This window comes from Ursus arctos, unplaced genomic scaffold, assembly GCF_023065955.2.
Source record: "Ursus arctos isolate Adak ecotype North America unplaced genomic scaffold, UrsArc2.0 scaffold_13, whole genome shotgun sequence".
Classification (NCBI taxonomy): domain Eukaryota; kingdom Metazoa; phylum Chordata; class Mammalia; order Carnivora; family Ursidae; genus Ursus; species Ursus arctos.
The window spans coordinates 50,744,656-50,767,650 of NW_026622797.1; the positions used below are offsets into that span (position 1 = coordinate 50,744,656).

The following is a 22,995-nucleotide window of genomic DNA, read 5'->3' on the forward strand; positions in this document are numbered from 1 at the left end:
AAGACAGCCAGACAGCCAAGAGACACATGAAAAGGTGCTCAACATCACTAATCATCAGAAAAATGTAAATCAAAACCACAATGAGATATTACCTTACATCTTATCAGAATGACTAGAATCAAAAAGACAAGAAATAACAAGTATTGGGGTGCCTGGCTGGTTCAGTTGGCAGAGCATGCGACTCTTAATCTCAGTGTTGTGAGTTCAAGTCTCAAGTGAGTTCAAGTATGGAGCCTATGAAAGGAAAGAGAGAAAGGGAGGGAGGGAGAGAGGAAAAGAGAGAGAGAAAGAAAGAGTGAATAAACAAACAGGTGTTAGCAAGGATGTAGAGGAGAAGGAATCCTGGTGCACTACTGTGGGAATGTGAATTGGCACAGCCACTGTGGAAAAGAGTATGGAGGTTCCTCAAAAATTTAAAACAGAAATAGTATATTCACTATTCAGTAATTACACTACTGGGTATTTACCCAAAGAGAACAAAAACACTCATTCAAAAAGATACAGGCAGTCCTGTATTCACTGCAGCATTATTTACACAGCAGCGAAGATAATAGAAACAACCCAAGTGTCCCTCAATACATGGATGGATAAAGAAGATGTGGTATATATACACAATGGAATATTATTCATCCATAAAAAAGAATGAGATCTTTCCATTTACAACAATATGGTTGGACTTCGAGGGTATTATCTAAGTGAAATAAGTCAGACAGTAAAAGACAAATACCATATGATTTTACTTATATGTGGAATCTAAAAAACAAATTAAAAAATGGGGGAAAAAACCGACTCTTAAATACAGAGAACAAACTGATGGTTGGTGGCAGGTGGGGGGATGGGTGAAATAGATAAAGAGGATTAAGAGGTACAAATTTCCAGTTATAAAATAAGTAAGTCATGAAGATGAGAAGTACAGCTTAGGGAACATAGTCAATAATACTGTAATAACACTATTTGGTTACAGATGGTGACTACGCTTATTGTAGTAATGTACAGAATTGTTGAATCAATATGTTGTACACCTGAGGCTAATATATATTAATTATACTTGAATTAAAAATGTATTTTAATTATACTTAAAAAAAAAAAGAAAGAGACTTATACTTTTAGGCAAGGCAGGGTATTTAAAACTCAATTTTACCTTCCCGCCATTACACACTAAAACCCTGGACAAAACATGTAAAACATCTGCTATCAGATGTCATACAATGGGTAGCAGAGGACAGCAATCCCTGAGATGTGGGAAATAAACCAGGCAAGCAAGCATTACATTTCCCATAGCTTTCTGTCAGAGGCAATTTCTAGACAGCAGCACCGCAGTCTAAATGAGTTGAAGAGACGGTGACCAGAGTTTAGGGAAACTGAAGCAGTTGGAATTTGCATGAAACAGTTCAGTAAAAAAGGAAGTATGCAGAGCAAGAGCTCTACAGAGCTGCATAGAGAATGTCTATAATCTTTGGCTGAACATTAAATTGCATGTGCATAAGGTGAAACTTCACAAGACTGGGGAAAGAACAATCCACACGAAGCTAGAAGATATGAGCATTCTCAACAGCCAGAGTAGAGGGACGTCAGTGACACTAAGGGGATTCAGTAGAGAGCCTAGAAAGGTCACATGTAAAAGAAAGGCTAATATAGTCTTAGGGTAAAGACTACTTGAGACACACTACTGAAGCTTAACAACAAGCCTCGAAAGGATAAAGCTGATCTGCAAGAAACTTAACCACTTGTCAAAATAAAATTCAACAGCCTTAAAGGAAGTAACACTCAGTATAATCACCACAATGCCCAGCATCCAATCACAATTATTAAACTTGCCAAGAAGGAAGTAACACTCAATATAATCATCACAATGTCCAGCATCCAATCACAAATTATTAAACTTGCCAAGAAGCAGGAAAGTAGGACTCAAAACCAGGGGGAAAAATCAGACCACAGAAACAAAACCAGAAATGATGGAATTAGCAGACAAGGACATTTAATAAATTGACTTCTACTTCTGGGAAGATGGAGTAGATGTCCTTTCCCTATTCCTCCTGCTATGTACAATTGAAAATCCTGGAGATTATATATAAAATAAACATAAGAACATACTAAAAAGTGGAAAGAAGAAAGATCAGCTAGGGATCTCAAGACCCGAGAAACAAAAGAATGGTGAGTTCTCTGCTTTTCTTTTCAGTTCAAATTCTTCAGACTTGGAGCTGAAGAAGCCAGCATCTCAGAAATGCCAATGGACATAGACAAATGAGGACCCAACAAAACTCTGCTCTCTTTAGCCAAAGGACCAGGAAAGTGGCAACATAACAAGAGACAACTTTTCAACAATAATTTTTACTGCAGCAAATACTGCAGGGAAAACAAACTGTGGTGCCACCTCCACCCATTCCAGTCAAGAGAGGAGTCTAGAAATATATTCTCACAAGGCTGTTAAGAGGCACTCTAACCCTCCTGCCAGTAATGTCAGAGAAGACCAAGTAGGGAACTGAAACTTTCATCCCCGCCAATCAAAAATGAGCACGCTTCCCTCCTCTGATGGCATCAATGGAACCTCTGCACCAGCAGAAACAAGGAACATCTGCTCAATAGATGCTGAATGAAGAACCTCGACTTCTACCTACATCTGGCAATAATGAGACAGTGCCCAAATTTCTGTCAGAAGTGTCCAAAAAAGCCATCTAAAACTAAAGTTTAAAGATGACAAACAGGGGTTCCTGGGTGGCACATTTAGCTGAGTGACGAACTCTGGGTTTTGGCTCGGATCATGATCTCAGGGTGGTGGGATCCAGCCATGCATTGGGCTCCACATTCAGCATGAAGTCTGCTTGAGATTCTCTCTCCCTCTCTCTTTGCCCCCCACTCATGCTCTCATTCTCTAAAATAAATAAATAAATCTTTAAAAAAAGGTGAAATAAAGATGACAAACGAATGGCCAATAAGCACATGAAAAGATGCTATACATCACTAATCACTTGAGAAATATGAATCAAAACTACAATGAGCTACCACTTTGAATCAAAGAGAAATATGAATCAAAGCTACACCTGTTAGGGTGGCTCTTGTTCAAAATAATAATAATAATAAATAATAATAATAATAATGATGAAGACAAGTGTTGGCAAGGATGTAAAGAAACTGAAAACCTTGTGTGTTGCTGGTGGGAATATAAAATGGTGCAGCTGCTAAGGAAAACAGTATAGCAGTTCCTCAAAAACTTCAATATATACATATGACCTAGAAATTCCACTCCTGTGTATATACACAGAAGAATTAAAAAGATTCAAACCAGTATTTGCACACAAGTGTTCAGAGCAGCATTACTCATAAGACCTAAAAGGCAGAATTAACCCAATGTCCATCAACAGATGAATGGATAAACGAATTGTGGTATATACATAAAATGGAAACTTATTTCTTAAAAAGGGATGGAAGTTGACACATGCTACAGCATGGATGAAACTTAAAGACATTATGCTAAGTGGAAAAAGCCAGAAACAAAAGGACAAATATTGTATAATTCCATTTATATAAGTATCTAAAAATGGCAAATTCACAGAGATAGAAAGGAGAATGGTGACTACCAGGAGTTGGAAGTAGAGGAGAATAGGGAAATATTATTTAATGAGGACAGAATTTCAGTTTGGGAAGATGAAAAAGTTCTAGAGATGGATGGTGGTGATGGTTGCCCAACAATGTGAATGTACTTAATACCACTGAACTGTACACTTAAAAATGGTTAAAATGGTAAATTTTATGTTACATGTACTTTACCACAATAAAAAAAATGATTAAAAAAATAAGATCCAAAGTCTCATGACAAATTATGAAAATGTCCAAGATTCCAATGAAATTCATTCATACCAAAAACCAGGAAGATCTCACACTGAATGTAAAAAGACAATCAACAGATGCTAACATCAAGATGACAGAGACGTTAAAATTATCCAATAAAATTACCCTACGCATGAGCAATTTAAAGCACACAAGACAAAAATGCTTTAATAGGCAATTATAACTACGCTTGAAACAAAGGAGCTTATATTACTACCTAGTAAAAAATTTCATTAAGGAAGTTCTGTTCATAAGCAATATTTAATAATTTTAAATCTGCATGCAACTTATAACATAGCCTCCAATATGTAAGGTCAACAGCAGAATTATCAGAGAGACAGACAAATTCACAATCATAGTGAGTGATGTTTTCCATGAACTTCATAATAGTTGATGGGAAAAAAAATAATAAAAATTGGAACAGCATAATTAAAAATTCTGATTTAATGAGTGTACTGTGTTATATACATTATCACAAACAACTGTGGTTGAATACTCATTATTTTTAAGAATACAGAGAATACATGGGTGCCTGGCTGGCTCAGTCGGAAGAGCACGTGCTCTTGACCTTGGGGTCATGAGTTGAAGCCCTATATGGGGTGTAAAAATTATTTAAATAAATAAAAAAAACTTTAAAAAATATTTTTAAGAAGAATACAGACAATATTTTTACAAAAATTGTCCACATATTAGGCCATAAAGCAAGTTTCAACAAATTTCAAAGGATTTAAATTGCACAGAGCATATACTCTAACCACAATGCAATGAAGCACTTGTTAAGAAAATAGTAACAGAAGTATAACTAGAGGGGCGCCTGGGTGGCACAGCAGTTAAGCGTCTGCCTTCGGCTCAGGGCGTGATCCCGGCGTTATGGGATCGAGCCCCACATCAGGCTCTTCCGCTATGAGCCTGCTTCTTCTTCTCCCACTCCCCCTGCTTGTGTTCCCTCTCTCACTGGCTGTCTAGATCTCTGTCGAATAAATCAATAAAATCTTTAAAAAAAAAAAAAAAGAAGTATAACTAGAAAATTTCTTATGTTTGTTTGGAAATTAAGAAACATACTTCCAGGTGATTCACGGGTTAAAGAAGAAATCACAATAGAAATTAGAAAATACTTTGAACTTAACAGTGAAAATACTAAATGTAAAAACTTAACGAATGTAGCTATTTAAAGGAAAATAAATAGCCCTAAATGCATTTAGGAATGAAGGTTGAAATGAGATTTTAAAAAAATTAATCTCAGGAATTCCTATTAGAAAAAGAACAGCAAAATAAACTCAAAGAAAGTGCAAGTAAGAGTGAAATAGGAGCCTCCCTACTTAAAAGGCAGTGGAAATTATTATGTAAGGGTTTGCTTTTTGTTTTGTTTTGTTTTGCCTTGCTTTGTCTGAAGGGGTTATTCTAGGAAGACTTCCTACAGGAAATGTACCTGAATATTTTATAAATCCTTTCCAGTACTATGACTTTTTTCTTTTTGTAATAAATTGTGGTAAAACATAAAATAAACACGCAACATAAAATTTATTATTTTAACCCTTTTAAGTGTGCAATTCAATGCCATTAAGTACATTGACAATGTTATGCAATCATTACCACTGTCTATTTCCAGAACTTTTTCATCATCCCAAAGAGAGACTCTACCCAATTTCAAACAATATCCACTCATTCCCCTCTCCTCTCAGCCCCTGGTAACCTCTATTTTACTTTCTGTTTCTCTGAATATGCCTTTTCCAGGTACCTCATATAAGTGGAATCATATAATTTGTGTCCTTTTGTTTCCGGCTTCTCTCAGTATGTTTTCAGGTTTTGTCCATAACGTAGCATATGTCAGAATTCCATTCCTTTTTTATGGTAGAACAATAATTCATTGTATAAATATACCACATTTTGTTTTTTAATAGCATATCAGTCCTCCTCATCATTTCTACTATTTTATAACAATATTATTGTTTACTAAGAGCTTCTATAAGCTCTTGGGGTTTTTTTGCAATAGTCCAAGCAATAAATCACAAGTTCTTGTAGTAAATTAGACTTGTTATCACTTGGTTTATAGAGGAGAACCTAAAGGAAAAAATGGATTTTACACTGTACTTTTTCCCCAAATAAATTTCTATCTGGTTTATAATCTCTCTCTCTCTTTTTTTTTAAAGATTTTACTTATTTGTCAGAGAGAGAGAGAGCACAAGCAAGGGGAGCGGCAGGGCAGAGGGAGAAGCAGGCTCCCTGCTCAGCAAGGAGCCCGATGCAGGGCTTGATCCCAGGACCCTGAGATCATGACCTGAAGTGAAGGCAGACGCTTAACCAACTGAGCCACCAGGCGTTCGTATGATCTCTTTTCATTAAACCAAGATTCTCTATTTGTTTTAAGATTGACTTCTGCTATGTTTCTCTCAGCTGGGCTAATATGCAAGAGTAATGCTAGCATATGTGAATAGGCAAAATATCATTTAAATAAATATGAAACCACCTGTCCTTACAAGGGAAACTTCATATGTCCACCAAAAAAGTTCCAGGGAAACCAGCCACAGCATATATATATCAGGCTGAAAGTCTGCTACATGTGAAAAGTCTTTTGAATAAATGAGACATTTTAAATATTTTCTCATCCAATCTGGTATTTATACGAATTTTAGTTTATGTTCAATTTCAAATTTATCTCAGTTCTTGTTCAATTTCAAATTTGGATTATTTATCTCTTTGGTGTTCCTTCCTCTCCAAAAAAAAAAAAAAAAAAAAAAATTAAGGGTAAGAAAGGGAAAAAAATTAAACCTGGCCAATTTAGTTGCTTATTAATAATGTTATTATATATTAAAATATGACAAATTACTGGCCAAAAACTAAGACTTGTGGTTAAAAAAAAAAGTACCTACAAAGTTCCCTGAGCGCCTTTAACTTGTTTCATTACGTGAGCCTTCACTCTTTATAATTTGTATATTTTCTGCTACATGAAGATACTATTTTTAGCACCCATTTTTCTCAGCTTCCCTGTTTATATTTTGCTATCTACATATATCAAATCACTTTGGATACCCAGCATGGAGAAAACACTGCAGATTTACCTTCTCCCCAAATGTAAAACATGAATATAAAGGGGAAAAATACTAACAGCATAAATCTTCAAAGAGTACTTTTTCTTACATCTATAAATATCTCACAAAAAATAAAAACCTCTGGGAACTTAAAATTGGTCAAGGAAATAGATGTTTTAATTCTCCTAAGTATAGCACAGGGAATAAAGTTTGGTACCAACAACAACTTCAAAAAGATTCTCTGACTATATCTTTAGAATATTTGAAGAAAAAAACATTCTCCTCCTTTTCCTAAAGATGTATTTACTTATTTTAGAGAAAGAGAGAGAGAACGTGCACATGTGAGCTGGGGGGAGGGGTGGAGGGAGAGGGAGAGAATCTCCAGCGACTTCCCACTAAGCACAGAGCTGGGGGGGGGGGGGGCTCAATCCTAGGACCCTGAGATCATGACCTGAGCTGAAATCAAGAGTCCACGCTGAACAGACTAGGCCACCCAGGCACCCCATTACTTCTCCTTCCTCGTAAGAATTTTTGAGGTTTTTAGGTTTTATTTTATTTTAAAAGCTTTTATTTATTTATCTGACAGAGAGAGAGACAGCCAGAGAGAGAGGGAACACAAGCAGGGGGAGTGGGAGAGGAAGAAGCAGGCTCACAGTGGAGGAGCCTGATGCGGGGCTCGATCCCATAACGCTGGATCACGCCCTGAGCCGAAGGCAGACGCTTAACGACTGAGCCACCCAGGCGCCCCATTGAGGTTTTTAGGTTTTAAAAAATAATACAACTTTATCCCTTCTTCAGTTATATTGCTATAGACTGGGAAAAATTATGCAACTAAGAATTATGGGAATTATATTTTGGCACATATGCTTCTTTTTGGTACTTTTTTGGTACTTCATTTTGCTTTGTGTTATAGATATTTGTGTATGTACTATATGCCCAACTAAATTATAAATGACTTATAAGCAAGAAACATAGAGTATTTCATGACTGCATTACCCATCACAGCTAACGCAGCACTTCGTACATAGTAGGTTCTCAATAAATATTGGTAGAATATAGAATTATTGCATAATTGTGTAAAAAATTATTTAAATTAACAGTGAAAAAGGAGGTTTTCTTTATTCTTAATCAGATTGTAATGAAGACTATTTCAAACTCTATGCAGTGATGATACACACAAATATTTAAACTATTTATGTGCCTCAACTTGACATAATTTCATGATAACTTGATGGCAATCACATTTAAATATATTAGAATATTTTTGTAATAATGCTACTCTAGAATAGCAACTTTAATAGCTGAGAAAACATGTTAAAGACCATTAACCTGAAAGAAACAGAGAACATTAAACATTTTTTTCAGAAATCAATGTATAAGGTTAAACATTCCACTATAATATTTATGAGCAAACCTCAAATTAAAATTTATAAATGCAAACTATCAAATGTTTCAGTTAGACAATAATTTAGACTATATTTTATAATTTCTCCTGTGTACACATTGATGAATACTATATAAAAAACATTCTTTTCTTCTTTAGTGTCTTTGACTGTAACTATCTAATATCAAAATGAATTTTACTTGAATGCAAGACCATGGCAATGCTATAAAAGCCCTTCATTATCAATCAATACAATATTAATCAGTGAACACAAGTAAGTGATTTCCCTTACCTTTAGGACAGCAATGAATGGTATGAAGTTAGCTCTTTGGAGTCCATTTTTATAGAGATCTGAAAGAAAAAATTGCTATTAGCTTTTTATTTAGCCTAAATCTAATGTTAGCTCATATCTCAGTCTGGAAAATAAAGCCTTCTATTTATAAAAATGATAAACATGCAAAAGAAAAATAACCAAAATTGATTTCTATTCTGGTACTACACAAAATTCATTATATTCTTAATAAGAGGAAGAATTAACAAAATTATGAAAGAAAATCAAAAGACATTCAATCAAATTGGCTTTAAACTATAGTTTAAAGCAATAAAAGAATTTGGAAGATATCACAAATAATCCTAAATCAATAACTCAACATAAGATATTTTTTTAAACAGTGTGGAGGTCCCTTAAAAAGTTAAAAATAGAGCTACCCTATGATCCAGCAATTGCACTACTGGGTATTTACCCCAAAGATACAGACGTAGTAAAGAGAAGGGCCATATGCACCACAATGTTCATAGCAGCATTGTCCACAATAGCTAAATCGTGGAAGGAGCCGAGATGCCCTTCAACAGATGACTGGATTAAGAAGATGTGGTCCACATATACAATGGAATATTACTCAGCCAACAGAAAGAACGATTACCCAACATTTGCAGCAACATGGACGGGACTGGAGGAGATTATGCTAAGTGAAATAAGTCAAGCAGAGAAAGACAATTATCATATGGTTTCACTCATTTATGGAACATAAGAAATAGCAGGAAGATCGGTAGGAGAAGGAAGGGAAGAATGAAGGGGGGGGTAAACAGAAGGGGGGAATGAACCACGAGAGACTATGGACTCTGGGAAACAAATTGAGAGCTTCAGAGGGTAGGGTGGTGGGGGACTGGGATAGGCCAGTGATGGGTATTAAGGAGGGCACATATTACATGGTGCACTGGGTGTTATACACAAATAATGAATCATGGAACATTGCATCAAAAACTGGGGATGTACTGTATGGTGACTAACATAATAAAAAATTACTATAGAAAAAGATATTTTCTTAAGTATTTAATATTTCAACATATAGAATTTTACTGGGAAAGGAATTATATTGCCCTTTATCTCAATCTATAGTAAAAATTCTCAGTACAGAATTAAAAGTGTGTAACAAGATTAGCCTTTTAAGAAAACACATCAATAGACAGAACTGTGCAAGTATTTGTATCAAGACCACATACTTAACATTGAGGTAAATGATACTAAGGCCACTTTACTTTAAAAGAAATTACCTAAAAATAAAAATTTCATTCTCAAAAGACTATAAATTCAATGCAGTTATAAAATAATAAACAGCTAGTATTTTTTGCCTTAGAATGGTGGTTTTTATATATGCATTTGTCACAGTGCATGTATGTTCAGACTTATCCACACACATGAATAGACACTGTCAAGAGCAAATAAGCGGAAAGGGGTGATAAATTTTAAGCTTTACATATTTTTCTTTATTCTTCCTTTTTTCTTTCTTTCTAAAAAAAGAAGACTTGGAATTTTATTCAAGAGATTGAAATGTTATTGCATATAAATATAGCACTCCTTTTAAAAGTAAAATCTAGAGTAATGAGATTTTTTTTTTTTTAAGTATAAAACTGGGAGCAGTAAAAAGTGTTCTCAATAATAAAACCCATGATTTAGGTTATATGTCTCAATTTTCTTTCAAATATGCTTTATAGTGTCCTTTCTATATTTCCCTCTTTAGAGAAAATTTGATAACTGAGATAGACTTCAACTGCCACATTTACTTATGGAAATAAAAGATGGTCATTAGGAAACATTTATTCTCTTTTCATCATAACATCATTACAGTGTAGAAACGTATTTGCAAAGCTCTGGTTAATTAAGGACAAGAGGCTTTAATTCCATTACATTTAATATATTTATTTAGGGATATTATAAAAGGTAAGATAATGCTGGCCAGGTTGTTGGAATTTTCAAATTCAAAATAAGATCTTTCCTTTCCTATAATCAATACCTCAAATGAGTAAAATAGGTAAAATACAGGAAATGGGTTATTAAGTTAGGTATTTTCAAAATCTTCTCTAATTATTAAGTTGTTGGGGAAGGTGCATAAAAACACTGCTGTATGACAAGAGTTGACAGCCATGATTGCCAATAAGTGGTAAAATTCGAAGATAAAATAGCCTTATTTTATTTATTTATTTTTTATGTAGCCTCCACACCCAACGTGGAGCTTGAACTCACGACCCCAAGATCAACAGTCACATGATCCACTGACTGAGCCAGCCAGATGTCCCAAAAAATAAGATAATTTAAATACACTCAATGTTTATAGCAGCTTTATTTTTAATAGCTCCAAACAGGAAGCAATCCAAATGTCCATCATTAGGTGAGTGGATAAGCAAACTGTGGCATTTCTGTGAAATGAAATACTACTTAGCAATAAAAAGTAGAAACCATACACACAACAAAACAGATGAAATTCAAAATAATTTTGCAGAGTAAGAGGTCAGACCAAAAAAAAGGGGGGGTACATACTGTGTGATTCCATTTATATAAAACTCTAAAAAAAGCAAACTAAAGCTACAGTAACAGAAAGCAAATTAGTGGTTGCCTAGAGAAGGGGCCAGCAGGACAACAATGACCAGGAGAGACGAAAACAGGGGAAGAGGAAAGTTTTGAGTGCGATGGAAATATTCATTATATTGATTGTGGTGGTATTTTCACAGAGTATACACATGCCAATATTCTGTAAATTGTACCCTTTCGATATGTGCCATTTATTGTATATCAATTATACCTTAATAAGTTCTTTCAAAATTTATTGGGAAAAATACCAAAATGAATATTGAAGAACACAATGTTATCGAATTAATGCTGAGATATTACACAAATGAAAAGTTTACCTATGTTAAGGTAACCTTTTGGTCTCACTTACAGAATATCTTTGCTATGAACATATAAGGCTCTGAGACGTAACTTAACAAGTGTGTACCTTTCAGTAGGTTCATGACAATGAAAAATGTAGAAAGGACTACTTGTAATATTCTTGATTGAAAGTTTCCACTTGTCAGCAAAGTTAAAATCAAATAATAATACCTTTCGGTCTTCAAGAGTTAATTTTTTAAAGGGTTAACTTTAAAAACACTCTCCCTTTATAAGGATATATAATCCAAACTTTGTGCTCTGAGAAGTATTTTCTAAACAGAATTCTAAACAAAATTCATTTGGCTTGAAAACCTTTAGGTTTTTATAGGACACTTAAGTGAAAAAGAACTGTACTCATTAAATTGAAGAGTTTTTTGCAATTCAAATATTATGCTAATTATCAATGCAATAGATCCATCTCCTGAAATGTTACTTAGCTACCGTTTTTTTCATACTAGTTGTTTAATATTATTTTTCTCAGACATAAAGATTTTATAACACATTTATATCAACATTTGTCATTGTTTACTAAATACTATTTAAAAATTCAGAAGTTCTTGCCTACAATTTTTTAATGATCTCTAAACAGAGTTAAATGAGCACTTGGTCATATAAGAGAGAGTACTGAAATTATGGCACATTCATTTTTCAAGACTGGTAATAAGGACCTCTACATTCTCCACAGTGAATAACTATAATAATACTTACAGACGAAATACATGCAAAGAGGATTTTTAAAGTAATTACAAGGATCTAAATACTTTGGAGATGTACATGGATATACAGATTTTTCCTTAAAAATCCAAACATCACAGAAGAGGTTATATACAAACCTAATGGTAACCATATATCAAAAACCACTAATAAATATGCAAAGAATAAAGAGAAAGAAATCCAAACATACCACTAAACAATTCAGCAAAACATGAAAGAAAGACAAGTAGGGATCAGAGAACATCTTTACAAACAATCACAAAACAAATAATAAATACATATCCATCAATAATTACTTTGGATGTAAATGGACTAAATGTTCCAATCAAAAGACACAGGGTGACAGAATGGATAAAAAAACAAGACCCATCTATACGCTGCCTTCAAGAGACTCATTTCAGACCAAAAGACACTTGCAGATTGAAAGTGAGGAGATGGAGAAACATCTATCATGCAAATGGATGGCAAAAGAAGGCCAGAGTAAAAATATTCATATCGCACAAAATAGACTTTAAAACAAAGGCTGTAACAAGACACAAAGAAAGACACTATATATTAATAAAGGGGACAATCCAACAAGAAGATATAACAATTGTAAATATTTATGCACCCAACATAGGAGCACCCAAATACATACAGTTAATAATAAACGTAATAACAATAACAAAAATAAAGGAATTAACTGATAACAATACAATAACAGTAGGGACCTAAACACCCCACTTACATCAATGGACAGATCTTCTAAACAAAAAATCAACAAGGAAACAACGGCTTTGAATGACACACTGGACCAGATAGATTTAACAGATATATTCCAGAGATTCCATTCTAAAACAGAATATACATTCTTTTCAAGTGCACACGGAACATTCTCCAAAATAGATCACATTTTAGCCCACAAAACAAGACTCAACAAATTCAAGAAGACTGAAGTCATACCATGAATCTTTTCAGACCACAAGGCTATAAAACTAGAAGTCAACAACAAGAAAAAATCTGGAAAGACCACAAATACATGGAGGTTAAATAATCTGCTACTAAACAATGAATGGGTAAACCAGGAAATAAAAGAAGAAATAAAAAGTACATGAAGCAAATGAAAATGAAAACATAATGGTCCAAAACCTTTAGGATGCAGCAAAAGTAAGAAGAAGAAAAGTAATTTTCCATTAAGAGGAAAATTTATAGCAACACAGGCCTACCTCAAGAAGAAAAATCTCAAATAAACAACCTAAACTTACATCCAAAGGAGCTATAAAAAGAACAAACAAAACCTAAAACCAGCAGAAGGAAGGAAATAATAAAGATTAATGCAGAAATAAATGATATAGAAACTAAAAAACAAACAAACAAAAAAACAATAGATCAGTGAAACCAGAAGGTGGTTCTTTGTAAAAAAAAAAAAAAAAATCAGTAAAATTGAAAAACCTCTAGCCAGACCTATCAAGAAAAAAAGAGAAAGAACTCAAAATCACAAATGACAAAGGAAAAATAACAACCAATGCCACAGAAACACAAACAATTATAAAAGAATATTATGAAAACCTAAATGCCAACTAATTGGTCACCCTAGAAGAAATGGATAAATTCCTAGGAACAGATAAACTACCAAAACTGAAACAGGAAGAAAAAGAAAATTTGAATAGACTGACAACCAGCAAAAAAAAAAAAAATGGAACCAGTAATCAAAAAACTCCCAACAAACAAAAGTCCAGGACCAGACGCCTTCACAGGCAAATTCTACCAAATATGTAAAGATGAGTTAATACCTATAATTCTCAAACTATTTCAAAAAATATAAAAGGAAGGAAAACTTCCAAATTCATTCTATGAGACCAGCATTACCCTGATATCAAAACCGAATAAAAACATCACAAAAAAGAGAACTACAAGCCACTATATCTGATGAACATAGATGCAAAAATCCTCAATAAAATACTAGCAAACAGAATCCAACAACACATTAAAAAAATCATTCACAATGATCAAGTGGGACTTATTCCGAGGTTGTAAGGGTGGTTCAATATTCACAAATCAATCAATGTGATACATCGTATCAGTAAGAGAAAGGATAAGAACTACATGATCATTTCAAAAGATGTAGAAAAAGCATTTGACAAAGTATAACATCCATTCATGATAAAAACTCTCAACAAAATAGGTTTAGAGGGAACATTCCTCAACATAATAAAGGCCATATATGAAAAACCTCACAGCAAACATCATCCTCAATCAGGAAAAACTGAGAGCTGTTTCCCTAAGGTCAAGAACAAGACAAGGATGTTCACTCTTACCACTTTTATTCAACAGAGTACTGGAAGTCCAAGCAATAATATAACAAAAAGAAATAAAAGGCATCCAAATTGGTAAGGAAGAAGTAAAACATTCATTATTTGCAGATGACATGATAGTATATATAGAAACCCCAAAAGACTCCACCAAAAACCTGATAAAACTGATAAATAAATTCTGCAAGGTTGCAGGATCTACAGAAATCTGCTGCATTTCCATACACCGATAATGAAGCAGCAGAAAGAGAAATTAAGAAAACAATCCCATTTACAATTGCATCAAAAATAATAAGATACCTAGGAATAAACCGAACCAAAGAGGTAAAAGACCTGTTGAAATAAATTGAAGATGACACAAAGAAATGAAAAGACATTCCATGCTCATGGATTGGAAGAATAAATATTGTTAAAAATGTCTATACTACCCAAAGCAATCTACATATTTAATGCAATCCCTATCAAAATACCAACAGCATTATTCAGAGAACTAGAAAAAACAATTCTAAAATTTGTATGGAACCACAAAAGACCCCCAAATAGTCAAAGCAATCTTGAAAAAGCAAAGCAAAGCTAGAGGCATCACAATTCTACACTTCAAGTTATATTACAAAGCCATAGTAATCAAAACAGTATGGTACTGGCACAAAAGTAGACTTACAGATCAATAGAAAAGAACAGAAAATCCAGAAGGGAACCCACAACTATATGGTCAAATAATCTTTGACAAAGGAGGAAAGAATACTCAGTGGGAAAAAGACAGTCTCTTCAACAAACGGTGTTGGGAAAACTGGACAGCAACATGCAAAAGAATGAAACTGAACCATTTTCTTATACTATTCACAAAAATAATTTCAAAATGGATTAAAGCCCTAAATGTGAGATCTGAAACCATAAAAATGCTAGCAAAGAACAAAGGCAGTTACTTCTTTGACACTGGCCTTAGCAACTTTTTTCTACATATGTCTCCTGAGGCCAGGGAAACAAAAACAAAAACAAACTATTGGGACTATATCAAAATAAAAAGCTTCTGCACAGCAAAGGAAACAACCAATAAAACTAAAAGACAACCTATGGAATGGGAGAAGATATTTGCAAATGACACATCTGATAAAGAGTTAATATCCAAAATACATAAAGAACTGACACAACTCAACACCCCCAAAATAAATAATCCAATTTAAAAATGGGCAGAAGACATGCACATTTTTTCAAAAAGATATCAGATGGCCAACACGCACCTGAAAAGATGTTCAACATCACCCATCATCAGGGATGTACAAATCAAAACTACATTGAGATATCACCTCACACCTGTCAGAATGGCTAAAATCAACAACACAAGAAAAAACAGGTGTTGGTGAGAATGTGGAGAAGAAGGAACCCTTGTGCACTGTTGGTGGGAATGCAAACTGATACAACTGCTGTGGCAAACAGTATGGAGGTTTTTCAAAAAATTATAAACAGAACTACCCTACCCTAATCCAGCAATCACACTACTGAGTATTCACCCAAGGAATATGAAAACGCTAATTCAAAGGGATACATGCACCCCTATGTTTAGAGCAGCATTATTTACAATAGCCAAGATATGGAAGCAGCCCAAGTGTCCATCGATTGATGAATGGATAAAGAAGATGTGGCATATATACACAATGGAATATTATTCACCCATAAAAAATAATGAAATCTTGCCATTTGCAAGAACATGAATGGAGCCAGTGAGTATAATGCTAAATGAAATAAGTCAGAGAAAGACAAATACCCTGTGATTTCATACATATATATATGTAGAATTTAGGAAACAAAACAAACAAGCAAAGGGAAAAAGAGACAAATCGAGAAACAGACCCTTAATTACACAGAACAAACTGATAGTTACCAGAGGGAAGGTAGTTGGGGGGTGGGTTAAATAGGTGATAGGGATTAAAGAGTACATTTGTCATGATGAGCACCTGAGCACCGAGTGATGTATGGAATTGCTGAATCACTACATTGTACACCTGAAACTAATATAACACTATATGGTAATAAACTGCAATTAAAATAAAAACTTAAAAAACAAATCCAAGGGTCAAAACCAACAGGTTTAATGCTTATTTATATCTGTTGAGAGTACATATCTGTTGAGAGTAAGAAAACCTTGAGGATCGATAATTAAAAGGAGTTTTCCTTTTAACACAATGAGATACCACCGCACACCAGTCAGAACGGCTAAAATTAAATGTCAACAACAAATATTGGCGAGGATGTGGAAAAAAGGGAACCCTCTTACCCTGTTGGTGGGATTGCAAGCTGATACGGCCACTCTGGAAAACAGTATGGAGGTTCCTCAAGAAGTTAAAAATATTATCGTTTTATATCCATTTCAACATACATTCATGAATTCCTACTACATAGTTATGCTGAAATGAGTGCTGAAGACGAAAGATAAAAAGAAGAACTAGGATTTACAGAATACTGACTAGGAGCCAGGCAATTTGCTAGGCAATGTATACAAATCACAGTAACACTATAAAGCAGATATTTCTACCTCCCTTTTACAGCAAAAGAAATTAATATTCATAGTTTCAGATAATTTGTTGAATTTCCAGCCAGTAATAGGTATACCTAGGAGTCAAGGTCTTCAATGATGTTAAAACTTGTGGACTTCTTCAGAACCATGTTGTGTTCAGCTTATCATAGCTGACAGACACAACCAGACTATAACCATGATTCAAGGTAAAAAGGGACAGAAGTATAAATATAATACACATAAGAAGCTATTCCTTTTATCATGGTTCAAAGGCAGCTTTACAAAGGTAACAGTGGCACTAGACCACCTTGCGAAAAAAAGCAGGGTGCGACCCAGCAAAGAGGAAGGAAGGGTATTCTAGGCACAAGTGTCAGGATAGCTCATGACTTTCTCTACCTTCTTTTCTAATAGTATACAATCTATTGTTCAAATAACACATTCTGAATCAAACTTTCTTGAATCCACTATGGTGGACAAAGTTTTAGAGTGGACCCCCCCTAATCCCCAGACCTGGTATTATACCTTTGTGTAAACATCAGACACCAGGATCAAAGGACAGTTATCCCTGAGAATAGGAAACAAGTGCATTGAGTTCTACAATTGCCCCAGCTTGGTGCCTGGGGAAAGTTTATAGGATCCTGCTCAGAGTGGGGGAACCTAGGCAGCACCTGGCAGCCTCCCTGAACTGAGACGGATGAGAGTCCAGGGAAGAAAAGCAAGCAGAGTTCCCAGGGCAGAGTACCAGAGGAAAGAAAGCTGCCCAGTGGGAAAAGCTCTGGAGAGCTGCTAAAGGTATCTATTGAGTCCTCAGTGAAGTACTGATCAGACAGACATGTGTGGGAAGAAACTACCCAAAGCCAGGCAAAAAAATATCTGAAAATATTAGAGAAAACCATCACTGGAGCTCACACATGGCTGGGAATGATGCCTGTCTCCACCAGTCAGATTGGAAAACCTCATAATTCATGGGGTACTGGGTAGAGTACTGAAAAGGATTTACCTTGCTGGTGAGAAAAACTAGTCCTAGACTAAATTTTGCTCTGTCCTGCTGTACAAAGCTTAAAGGCAATAACCCCCCCCACACACACACACAAATCATACCATTTCTAAGAACAGGAAAAAAGCTCACGAGTATTTATAGGAATACAAAAATCTCCAGCACTCAACACAGTAAAATTTACATTGTCTGGTATCCAATAAGAAAAGACCAGGCATGCAAAGAAAAAGGAAAATATGGCCCATAATGAGGAGAAAAATCAATCAAGAGAAACAGACCTAGGACTGACACAGGTAATACATTTAGAAGACGAGTACATTACAGTTATTGCTGTATTCCATGTGTTCAAGCAGCATAAAGATTGTCCCAATCAAATAGAGACACAGAAAATATAAAAAAGGCTTAAGATGAACTTTTAGAGGCAAAAACAATATGTGGGATGAATAATATGCTGGATGGGAATAACAGTAGGTTAGACAGTGAAGAAAAATATCGGCGAACTTGAAGATACTGCAATAGAAGCTAGCCAAAATGAAGCACTGAGAGGAAGAAAAACTAAGAAACACCGAAGAGAGAATACGTGATCTGTGGCACAACTTTAAGCAACTTAATATATATGTAACTGCAGTACCCAAAGAGGGAGAAGAGGAGAGGATATTTAAAAAACTTGAAGAAATAATGGTCAAAATATTTCCAAACTTGATGACAACTATAAACCCACAGATCCAATTTGCTCTATGAGGGCCAAGCACAACACCAAGGCATATTATAATCAAACTGCTTAAAAATGGTAATTAAAAGGGGGCGCCTGGGTGGCTCAGTTGTTAAGCGTCTGCCTTCAGCTCAGGGCGTGATCCCGGCATTCTGGGATCGAGCCCCACATCAGGCTCCTCTGCTGGGAGCCTGCCTCTTCCTCTCCCACTCCCCCTGCTTGTGTTCCCTCTCTCGCTGGCTCTCTCTCTCTCTCTGTCAAATAAATAAATAAAATCTTTTTTTAAAAATGGTAATTAAAGGAAAACAAAAATCCTAAAAGCAGCCAGAGTAAAAAAGATACATTAAATATAAAGAAATAATGATGACAGCACCTTCTCACTGGAAACAGTGGAAGCCAGAACACAGTGAAGCAACACCTTTAAAGGACGATGGAAAAAACAAAACTGTCAACAAAGAATTCTATCCTGAGCAAAGGCATCTTTAAAAATACAGATTTTGGGGGCGCCTGAGTGGCTTACTCAGTTAAGTGTCTGACTCTTGCTCTCAGCTCAGGTCTTGATCTTAGGGTCATGAGTTAAAGCCCTGAGTTGGGCTCCATGCTGGGCATGAAGCCTACTTTAAAAAACAAAACAAAATCCAGACTTTTTGTGACATTCAAAAGCTGAAAGAATTCATCACCAGAATACTAGAACTACAAAAAAATATTAAAAAGAAGTCCTCTGGCAAAAAAATATTAGATGGAACCCTGTAATACACAGAGGAATTAAGAGCACAAGGAATGGTAATTATGGCTAAATATGAAACTTTATTATTATCTAAATCCTTTTTTAAAAAAGATTTTATTTCTTTATTTGAAAGAGAGAGAGAGAGCATGAGGAGGGAGGCAGAGGGAGGGGGAGGAGAGGGAGAAACAGACGTCCTGCTGAGCAGGGAGCCTAATGAGATGCTCGATCCCAGGACTCTGGGATCATGACCTGAGTCGAAGGCAGCCGCTTAACCAACTGAGCCACTCAAGCGCCCCTAAATCCTTTTTTATTTATTTTTTTTAAGATTTTTATTTTTAAGTAATCTCTATACCCAACGTGGGGTTCAAACTCACAACCCTGAGATCATGAGTTTCATGCTCTTTCAAATGAGCCAGCCAGGTGCCCCTTACCTAAATCCTTTTAAAAGAGAACTATTTAGGGGTGCCTGGGTGGCTCAGCTGGTTAGGAGGCAGACTCTTGATTCAGCTCAGGTAATGATCTCAGGGCCATGAGATACAGGAGCCCCCACCAGGCTCCATACTCAGTGTGGAGTCCGCTTATCCCTCTCCCTCCTCCTCTGCCCCTCCAACCCCTGCCTCCCCCACTATTTGTGCTCTCATGCGCTCTTTCTCACTCTCTCTCTCAAAAAAAAATCTTTAAAAATTTTTAAAAATAAGGGCGCCTCCCTGGCTCACTGGTTAAGTGTCTGCCTTCGGCTCAGGTCATGATCCCAGGGTCCTGGGATCAAGCCCCACATCAGGATCCCTGGCTTCTCCCTCTACTTCTGCCCCTCCCCTCTGCTCATGCTCACGCTCTCTCCCTCTCTTTCTCTCTCTCAAAAAAAAAAGCTTAAAAATTTTTAAATAGGTAACTATTTAAAGCAAATATTACAGTATATTTTGACATGTATAACATGCAGAAGTAAAATGTATGAAAACAATACGACAAAAGCTGGAAAGAAAAAAATGGGTGTATACTGTTAAAAGTAAGGTTCTTACACTATACTCGAAGTGGTATAACATCACTTAAAGGTAGACTGATAAGTTAAAGTTTTATACTATAATCCCCAAAGCAAACCATAAAACCTTTTCTAAAACCTCATAAAAGTGAAATTATAGAGTATATATTATATTGTATAATGCTTCTTTAACTCAGCTTGTTTCCGAAATTTACCCATGTTGTTATGTGTTTATTCCTTTTTATTGCTGAGTAGTGTTCCATTTTACTCATATGCTACAGTTTCTTTATCCATCCTCTGGACGATGAAAACCTGAGTTGTTTCTAGTTATTGGCTATTATAAATAAAGCTGCTAGAACCATTCTTTTTTTTTTTTTTAATGTTCAATTAGTCTATATACTGGCTAATAGAACCATTCTTGTACAAGTTTTTTTGTCCACTTTTTTTCTTCCCATTTCTATGGGTAAATATCTAAAAGTTTAACTGTTGGATCATAGGGTTAGAAGTATGTTTAATTTCATAAGAAAATGTCAAACCTTTTTTCAAAGTGTCTTACACTCTACATTCCCATCAACAGTGTAGGAGAGTGTTAGTTGCCCCACATTCTCATCAGTAGTGGGTTCTGCAAGTCTTTTTGAGTCACTGCGGGGGGTATGAATTATGATGTTTCACTGTGCTATTAATTTGCATTTGCCTGATGACTATTTAAGTTGGCATTTTTGCATGTGTCTCCTAGCCAAAAGAAGTGCCTGTTCAAAAACTGGGCCCAATTCTTATTAGGTGGTTTATTATTGGCTTTTGAGAATTCTTTGTATATTCTGGATTCTATTCCTTTATCAAATATATGATTTACAACTATTTTTTCCCAGTCTGTGGCTTGCCCATTCATTTTCCTAAGGTGCTTTTGAAGGAGCAGCAGTTTTTAATTTTGTTGAAATCTATCATTTTTTTTTATAGTACTGCTTTCTAGGACTTGTTTAAGAAATCTTTGCCTACCCCTAAATCATGAAGACATACTTCAATGTTTTCCTCGAAAAGCTTTATAGTTTTTTTTTTTTTTGACTTAGGTCTATGATCCATCTCAAATCAATTTTTATGATACATGAGGTAGGGGTCAAAGTTCATTTTTTCCCATAATGATATCCAGATATTCCAGCATCATTTCTTTCCCCAACAGACTGTCCACTGCCTTTGTCAAAAACTCAGATGATCAGGGGCGCCTGGGTGGCTCAGTCGTTAAGCATCTGCCTTCAGCTCAGGGCGTGATCCCAGGGTCCTCAGATGGAGTCCTGCATCGGGCTCCCTGCTCCACTGGGAGCCTGCCTCTTCCTCTCCCACTCCCCCTGCTTATGTTCCCTCTCTCGCTGGCTGTCTCTCTCTCTGTCAAATATACAAAATCTTTAAAAAAAAAAAAAAAGTCGAATGATCATATAAGTAGTTATCTCTTTCTGAGCTCTCCATTCTCCATTCCAATCATTAATCTCCACTGATTAATTTTTCTATCCTATGACAATACTACACATCTTAATTTTTTGTAGATTTTTAGTAAATCTTGAAACTGTCCTTCAGCTTTGTTGTTCCTTAAAAAAAAAAAAAATTGGGGGAGGGATGCCTGGGTGACTCAGTTAAGCATCTGCCTTTCTCTAAGGTCATAATCCCAGGGTTCTGGGATCGAGTTCCGCATCAGGCTCCTTGCTCAGCAGGGAGCCTGCTTCTCCCTCTGCCTGCCTCTCCCCCTGCTTGTGCTGTCTCTCTCTCTCTCTCTCTCTCTCCCTCTGGCAAATAAATAAAATCTTTAAAAAACAATTTTTTTAAGTAGACTCCATACTCAACATGGGGCTTGAACTCATGGCTTTGAGATTAAGAGTCATGTGCTCTACCAACTGAGCCAGCCAGGTGCCCCAACTTTATTCTTTTTAGATTGTTTTGCTTACTCAAGGTACTTTTCATTGCTATATAACTCTTGTCAATTTCTACCCCTCCAAAAAGCATGCTGGGGTTATGACTATGATTGCACTGAATCTACAGATCAATTTAAGAAGAAGTGACATTTTTTCTAATATTGAATGTTCCAATCCAAGAAAATGGAATATCACTTATTTAGGTCTTTAATTTCTCCCAGCAATGTTTTCTACTTTTCAGTGTAGAGAGATATTGCAGGTTTTCTGTTAAACATATTTCTAATTACTTTATGTTTTTGATGATATTAAAAATTAGATGTTTTCTTTCATTTTCCAATTCCTTGCTGTAAATATATAAAAATATCATTGATTTTTGTACACTAACCATGTAACTGTGACTGTGCTAAATTTACACAGTAGCTCTACAAGCTTATTTGAAGATTTTAAAGACATCTCTATGTAAACAGTGTCTTCTGTAAAAATAGATTGCTTTAGTTCTTCTTTTCCAGTCCATGTTTTCTTTTCCTTGCCTTATTTCAGTGACTAGGACCTCTGATATTACATTGACTAGAAGCGGAAAGAGTAAGTATGCATTCTTGTCCTGGTCCTAGTGTGAGAGGAAGAATGTCCAATATTTCACCATTAAATACGCTTACTGGTTTTGGTGGATGGTTCTGGTAGATGTTCTTTACCAAAAGAAAGAAGTTTTT

The 22,995-nt window shown here is 35.4% G+C and overlaps 1 protein-coding gene across 5 annotated transcripts in view; it reads right to left on the bottom strand.

Moving 5' to 3' along the window:
• The window catches only part of AFG1L (AFG1 like ATPase), a 231,204-nt gene that overhangs the window by 91,609 nt on the left and 116,600 nt on the right, over window positions 1-22,995 (bottom strand). For all 5 annotated transcript variants that reach the window (XM_057311220.1, XM_057311219.1, XM_044388838.3 and 2 more), the window contains one exon: window positions 8,534-8,592. In XM_057311220.1, coding sequence (XP_057167203.1) covers window positions 8,534-8,592 — 59 coding nt within the window. The remainder of the gene's footprint in view (window positions 1-8,533; window positions 8,593-22,995) is intronic.